This window comes from Pyrgilauda ruficollis, unplaced genomic scaffold (assembly GCF_017590135.1).
Source record: "Pyrgilauda ruficollis isolate IOZ18807 unplaced genomic scaffold, ASM1759013v1 scaffold13, whole genome shotgun sequence".
Taxonomy (NCBI): domain Eukaryota; kingdom Metazoa; phylum Chordata; class Aves; order Passeriformes; family Passeridae; genus Pyrgilauda; species Pyrgilauda ruficollis.
In genome coordinates this window covers 8,885,044-8,892,525 of record NW_024511432.1, presented here as the reverse complement: position 1 = coordinate 8,892,525, position 7,482 = coordinate 8,885,044, and the positions used below count along the sequence as shown (strand labels likewise).

General features: G+C 47.0%; 1 protein-coding gene across 1 annotated transcript in view; it reads right to left on the bottom strand.

Moving 5' to 3' along the window:
- Nucleotides 1–5,844: 5,844 nt before the first annotated feature.
- The window catches only part of IRX3 (iroquois homeobox 3), a 4,044-nt gene continuing 2,406 nt past the window's right edge, over nt 5,845–7,482 (bottom strand). The window contains exons 3-4 of the mRNA XM_041458940.1: nt 7,023–7,089; nt 5,845–6,212 (exon numbers count right to left, since the gene is read on the bottom strand). Of these exons, the coding sequence (XP_041314874.1) occupies nt 6,158–6,212; nt 7,023–7,089 (122 nt within the window). The 3' untranslated portion in view covers nt 5,845–6,157. The remainder of the gene's footprint in view (nt 6,213–7,022; nt 7,090–7,482) is intronic.

Here is a 7,482-nt window from a genome sequence, read left to right as displayed (position 1 = left end):
TCTTTTTATTGAAGCCCCCTACACATTCATTGGGCATTTTCAGCCCTGCATTTGAAAGCTCTTCCATTTACTTACTCTCCGGATTCCCCTATTTAACTAACTGACTGATGATGGCTCCATTTTGATATCTGAAGAAAAGAATGGGAATTCTTCCTCAAGTGAATATATTAATTCATGAGATTTAATTGTGTTTTATTGGCAGTAAGGAAAATATTAGCTGCATGGTGCTGTTCTTAAAGGAACACTGGCATCTTTAACCCCATATTTGAGATCTCTGTCTAAGAAGCCTTACCTAAGGTACTAGTCTTGCCTGTGGTTCTTGGAAGCAATATTTTCCTTTTAGTTTACCAGTTCCCTGCATTTGGGTTTGGTTGCTTGGGTTTTTGCATAACAAAACCGGGCTGGACTCCTGTTTAGCTAGTCTCTCATTCCATTTCTTGTACCCAAGCCCAAGGTCTTGATGTGGTTCAAAGTACCAGTATGGAAAGTTCATAACCAGAGTATTTAACCCTGGTCATTTAGCCAATTCAGGTGATCTCAGCTACTACACCAGGTGCAGGATAGCAGGAATGGCACGGAAATTTTCTTTTCTGTGCATTTTTTCCCCCTGTAATTGCACAGAAACATTTGTGTTAGTATCAGGGTATGATTTAGCACACCAGAGGAAATCTGTCTATCAAGCAAACATTTCTGGCATTGTCTTCTGTAGGAATCGCTTGCAAAAGCCTCCATCTGAGAAGACCTGCACTGGTGCTGCTGTTCAATAGCCATCTCAAGTGTCCTTTTTCATTAAATTATTTTGGAATGGGGCTGGTTTAATCTCCTAGTGAAGCTTTATCTTTCTTGGAAGCAAGTTAGACTGTAACAGAGAAAATCAATGTTTTACTCCTTGTATCTAATTTCACATTACATCTATGGTTTTAGGCACTTAAATTTTACTGCTAAGGTATCTTGAGTATTGCAAAGTCCAGTGTGAATTATACTAATGATCCCTGAGAAATCCAATAGAGTGAGTCATATATTTGAGAGAGTTATTTTCTTTTCCCTGTTTTGCTTGAAAATAAGTATAATACTTATGTATTAAAATCTCAGGTTTATGCATACCCAGTAAGTAATTTTATTCTAGCCTGGCTAGCTGGCCTACTGACATGCATTTTCACCACTGCTAAAAATAATGAGGAATCCGAATGACACACATTTATGGCTGGGAGTGCCATCAGATCCCTTGACCTAATTGAGCATGCCTACACACCTTAGAGTGTTTTGCATAACCAACTTAGACAGCAGGAACATTTCCAACCAGATTGATTGACATATTTTATTTCTAACTTAAGCTTAATCAGGACCAAGAATGATTCATTTATACCTTTCAGACTTTAGGAATTGACATGGGAGACAACCAAGATGCAGACTCCAGTGTAAGCAATCATGCAAAGGAAAAAATATAGATTAATATATTTTATTAGTCTACTTTGCTGCCATTTGATGTAATAAAATTAATTAGCTGGTAGGGGAGTTACTTTATTTTATAAAACAAATGTCAAACTAGGCAGGAAAAGTTCTGTCCCAAATCCCTCCTCCACTAAGGATTTATCTGAAGTCAGGTACCAAATGCAGAGCTCTTGTAAGGTGCAGTCTGATTATTTCAGAACCAGCTGGACAAGAGCTCATCTCCCAGCAATAACCGCATTGACTCTCAAATTCAAAGAGTTTCCGGCTTTTAAGGAGTAAAGTACCTTCAAATAAATATCAGCACTTTCCACGTGCCATGCCTTAAACAGGAACAAAGCCTAATAGAATAGATCGTAATAAAAGTGCTATTTCCAGCTTGTGTATATGTGGCTGCTCTGCACTGCAAATGTCCTTTAGCACTTTTTAACCATATTCTCTAGTGTGTCAGCAAAGAGACTCCATCAGAGTATTTAACATTGCTGGGAGCAAAGGAATAAAGTGGAGTCACTGTTGATTATTAGTCATTAGCCACAAGGACATCCACTTAACATGTGAATAAATGAATGACACCATGTCCTAATGGAAATGGCCTCAGTGTACCTTTAAGCAAAATGTTGTTTAATATCTTCCATTTGCTGAATAGCAAAGAGGCCTGTTGGACATGCACAGCTAGCAAGCGGCCATTGTTGCTTTGTTCCATTTTCAGCATTTAATAAAAAAATATGTTGTCTTGACTGCAGCAAAGCTGGGCCTCAAAACCCTGGGTGGCAGCACAGGCTTGTTCTTATTCTGCAAATTCAGAATTTCGCTGGCATCCTAAAGGGTTAATGCCCATAAAGCAAATGAAGCCTTAGAAGGTACATGTTCTTCATTATTCTGCTTTACATTCAAACATATAAAACAAAGAACATCTGATATCTTTATTGGTTTTCTTAGATAAAACACAAGCAAGCTATAAGCCCTAATTTTCTTATTACCATTTGTTAACAAGGAAGATAACACTCTCAAAAGTACTTGATTAGAGCTCCCTTTGATTTGTATCTTGTTATGATTACCAGAGCATATATTTTTGTATTATTACTTTAATACACTGATAGTTCGGATCAAAATGATAAAAGAGGTATTTTAAAAGTGTAAATATCAACCATACAGGTAAACCACATAATCTGAACACTGACACACTGAAGTATGCACACTGGAAAATCAGTCATGGCTGAGATACACATTCCTATCTGGAAAGCTGAGCTGGAGGAGCCCTTTGGCTCCCAAACCCTTTCAACAGCAACTTACATACTTGACAAATTTGGTTTTTAATACAGTACAACTACTGAGAATATAGGATTGAAGATATTTGCTATATCACATATCTAAATGCTCATGATCAGAATCCAGGCCACATATATCTGTTCTTATGGGAATAAACCAGTTTTAAATGTCTAAGGAAAACAACAGCACGTGCATCAGCAAACATGAAAGATTTGGGAGGGTATTTTAATGCATGGCCTGATGCTTGGTTGTGAAAACTGTGCTGGATCTTTTCCACACTCTTGTGATTTTGCCTGCATAGCAGCTCGCTGCGCTGGAGGCGGCTCAGCGCTGTTTCCCAGCTCCCAGGGCTTTCTCTGCCTCATCCCGGCCGTGATGGGCACTTTGGCTGCCGTCAATGGGCAGCCTGACACGGCCCGCTACGCCCGGCCGGCCGCTCCCACCAGAACGGGCTCTGACAAGTTGGAAGTCTCTTTCTCCTGCCTCCTCCTCCTCCCCCTCCTCGCCGATGCTTCCTCGGGCCGGCCCCGCGCAGACAGGGAGCGAGCGGGAGATGATTACATCAATCAGTGTCAGGTCTGGGAGCTGTGATTTATGAATATGCATAATGAGCTCTCACCTTTGAGAAGGACTAGCTAGGGAGATAATTGATTAGACAGGAAAAGAGCAGCCAACAGAGAGGGAGAAGGGAGAGGGAGGCCTCTCTCTGTGCTGTCTCAGGCAGGCCTGGCTGGGGCTCCAGCGAGGCTGTCAAACTGAGAGAGAGATTTCTGGAAAAAAAAATATATATGCGTAGGATTTTTAATGTTTTGTTGAAACACGCATAACAAAATGTTTCCTCACAAAATTAATGGGAATTTTCTCCATATTAGGGAAGCCAGGCAGGCACAAAGGCTGCTTTCCCCCTGCAGGGAAACCAAGTTCTCACTTCCAGAAGCCAAAGGAGCAGCTTTCCCATGGCTTCCACGCCGCTGTTGCAGGAGCATCCCCATGGTCAGAGTGAAGGGAGAGAGCTCTGCAGGGACAGGGAGCTGAGGGCCCCTGTGCAAAGGCAAAGGAGCCTTTAATGGAGGTAGAAAGCTGGGGATGCAATTGTTTTCCCATCATGGTTGCATTATTTTCTTCCATCCCCTTTAAGCATCTGTCTGGCCGCTGTGTGAAAGTTTCTATGGAAAACCCACCAGGATGCCCAGAGGAAGGGGATGTGGAAATTTGCCTCTAGCTTTCTCTTCCCCCACCCCTCCCATTTTAGATGCCATTAATCTTTTTCTTTTCTTTTTTTTTTTTTTTTTTTCCCCTCAGCTAGAATTGGCTAAGGAAAATGAGAGATACAAAGTGCAGAGAGACTGGATAAAATTTACATGAGAAACGATCTGTTTTCTTACCCCCCCACCCACAGAGATTCCCCCATTTCAGGAGCCTGTCGGAGCGAAAGAGTGGGAACAGTTCCTGGCAGAAAGACAGAGAGCTGCATGGGGCTGCAAAGAGGCAAATGCTGTTTCTAGGGTGAGCTGTGGCCAGAAAGGACATATGGGGAAAGGAAGAGGACGCAGCGGGGAAAAAGCAGAGATCACAACAGTGCTGCAAACTCTGTGGGTCCCTTCCCTGGCCTCCTTTGCTCCCAGCCATTGCTAACAGCAGCTGGGGAGGCTGCAGTGCACACCAGGAGAGGGGTGTCCCCATTGTAATATTGGTCATGGGGAATCTTAATTGTGAAACGTTAAAACACTATATAAAACGTGTATACACGCACACACATATAGTGTAAACACATATATAAATCTTATCACTTACAAACGCCTAGGATTTAAAATGTAGTTTATCGGCCTAGTGCAACCCAATCCTATAAATAATACATTCCTATCACTATGACCTCAAAATGTCAATACCGCACAGCCCTGTGTATTTGCATATCTTGTACTGTCTAAACTTGAAGCATGTCAGCTATGTGCTTCTGTTTGTACTTTAACTTCATTTTAACTCTTGCCTCCTACCTCTGAGCACCCTCCCCCTCTGCGGGGTCTGTCACCAAAACGAGAAAAGCACCAGCTATTTAATCACCACCACTATAATTATGCCGTTTCCAGGACTGTAAGGAGAGGACAGGTAGGGGACACATCTCCCCGGTAGAGAAGAAAAGCCTGGGAACAAAGCAGGAGGGAGCGGGCCCACAAGTTCTACCTGCCCGAGCTGCCCCATCAGCCGGGGGGATGAGCACGACCATCCGCGGGCACCGGCCGCAGGGAAGGGGAAGGCAGGAGCGAGCGGCCCTCGCCCTCCTACCGCACTCCCCTCGGGACGGTTTCGGAGCGGAAATGGACCTTTCCCGGATTGGGCCGATTTCCAGCACCTTGCCGGGGAAGCGAAGCTACAAGTTTTGGAGGCGGCGGCTCCCGGGGCGAGGCGTGCAGAGGCGCAAGCGGCACCTCCCGGAGCCGGGAGCAGGCGGACCGGCCCGGCCCGGCCCTGCCCGGCGGCGGCGGAGCGCGCAGCCCACGCGTCCGAAGCGGAGCGGGGCTCCCCGCCGGGGCTCTCCGCAGCGCCTCGCTGCTCGGTGCCCCCGTTCCGGCCGCTGCCTCCCGCCCGAATGCCAAGACCCGGGAGCGGGGGGATGCCCCAGCCCCGCCGCTTTGGGCGGCTCACAGAGAGCCTGTGGCGAGCACCCCAAAAGCGACCCCTGGGATGCACAACAGCAGGAGGGGAGGGGGCGGCAGAACTAACGCAGCTGAGCTGCCGACCCGCGGCGACACCACCGAGCCCCGAAACTTTCTTTCAATTAACGCCCCCCGGCTCCGCGCTGCCCTGCGCTCGGCGAGGGCGGGGCGGGAGGGGGTTAACAGCGGCACCCGGTAATTCGGCCCGGGGGGCGATGGATGATCCGCGGGCTGCCCCGCGCCCGCCACCGGGCCCGCCGCCACCGGCGCCTGCAGGGGGCGCTGCGGCTCCAGCGATGGCGCCGCCGCAGGAAGCGCGGCCCGGCTCGGCCCCGCCGCTGACCCGGCCCGGCACGGCACGGCTCGGCTCGGCCCGGAGCCGCTCCCGGCAGCCGCGCGAAAACAGTAACCGGCCGGGAGTTGGGGGCGGGACTGCGGGAGGAAAACAACTCCAGAAGGGGGGAAACTAGAGTGTAGTCAAAGTGGCAACAGTTTATTTATTAGCCAAAAATATATACTTTCTTGTACAATTTGGTTCACACATATGTACATTTTTACGGTATGTACAAAAACAAACAACAACAACAACCAAAAAAAAAAAAGGGGGGGGAACACCTAATTCTCACTGGACTTCCAAAAAAATCTCACAGCTCAGCTAACCCAGGTGATAGGACAGAAGCAGGTATTTTTTTTTTTCCTTTGGAGTTTGAATATACGGACATGCTTACAAGTTGTAACTATACAGAGATTTTTTTACAATCATTACAACAACAATAAAAAATTAACTATGATGATGAGAGCGCCGATAGAACCATAGCGGCGTCAAGTTGGTTCTGGGGCCTGGAAAAAAATGACACAGAAAAAAAAAAATTTAATAGGATTTCTAGTGAGCTTGGGCTGGCACAATATTTATAACTGCAAGTAGCTCTGGTTTTGTTGTTGTTGTTAAGATTTTAATAGATTTATAAATATAAAAAGTTTTCAGAATGACTTATAGTAAATGTATTTAGCTACGAAAACACGGCGGGCCCGATCCCCGTGGTTTCAATCAATCAAAAGGGTAATTGGTTTCTCATTGAAATTGAGTGACTGCTACGCCAAATTTGGGGCGGCAAGGCTCAGCCTCTTCAGCTTTCATACTCTGGGCGGTTTGTTGTTTTTTTTTTATTTTTCTTGTGGGGGGGTTTTTTTGGGTTTTTTTTTGGTTTTTTTTTTTTTTTTTTTTTTTTTTTTTTTTTTTGTTTCGCTTTCAATATCATTGTTATTATAATTATTAATTTTTAATTTATATTTTACTATTTTCTGCTGTCTCGGTGCCTCTCCCCCCGGTAAAGCGACAGCGGCGGGTGATGATCCGCTCTGCAGGGGGCTCAGGGACGTGCTCCCGAACCAGGGGCGACCCGCGCCCGGGCTCCGCGGCCGCGCAGCCCCAACGCCCCCGAGCGCAGATCGGCCTGCCCGTGGGAATCGCTCCCGGGGGCCACAACGGAGAACAGCAAAGAAAATATATAAACAGAATAGCCCACCACGCGCTCAGAGGAAGAACAAGAAACCGCCCTGGAAAGGGAACCTAAAGAAGCGGAGAAAATAAGCTAACCATTTACAACTGCCTCCATACATCCCGAGGAGACGGAGGGAGCCATCTCTTACCGCCTCTGCACTGGCTGGAAAGCTGTCTTTAGTAACTTTTTCTCTACTTCCAAGGCACTAGATCGATCTAAAAAGAGAAGGGGAGGGAAAAAAAAAAAAAAAAAAAAAGCATTCCTTTATAGCCCCTGTTTTATTCCTCCCATCCCTGAATTAAGCCTCGAGATTTAAGCTCTTTTCTCAGCGAGCTGCAAATACGACACAGCGACTGCTCTGCTTGCAGAGCTGACCGTCAGAGAAAACACACTGACACCGGAGCGAGCCTGACCTGGCGGCCGGGTCCTTCCCGCAAAAGCGACAACAACAGCAACAAAAATGATCTCCGTTGGAGGAAGGTAACGCTCGGGGATCGAGACTACCCCGGCCAAGAGACCTCCGCCACCGCCCCGGGGCCCCCGCGGCCGCCCGCCCGCCGCCACCTGCGCCCCGACGGCTGCTCCGCGCCGGGCCGGGCCGGGCCGGG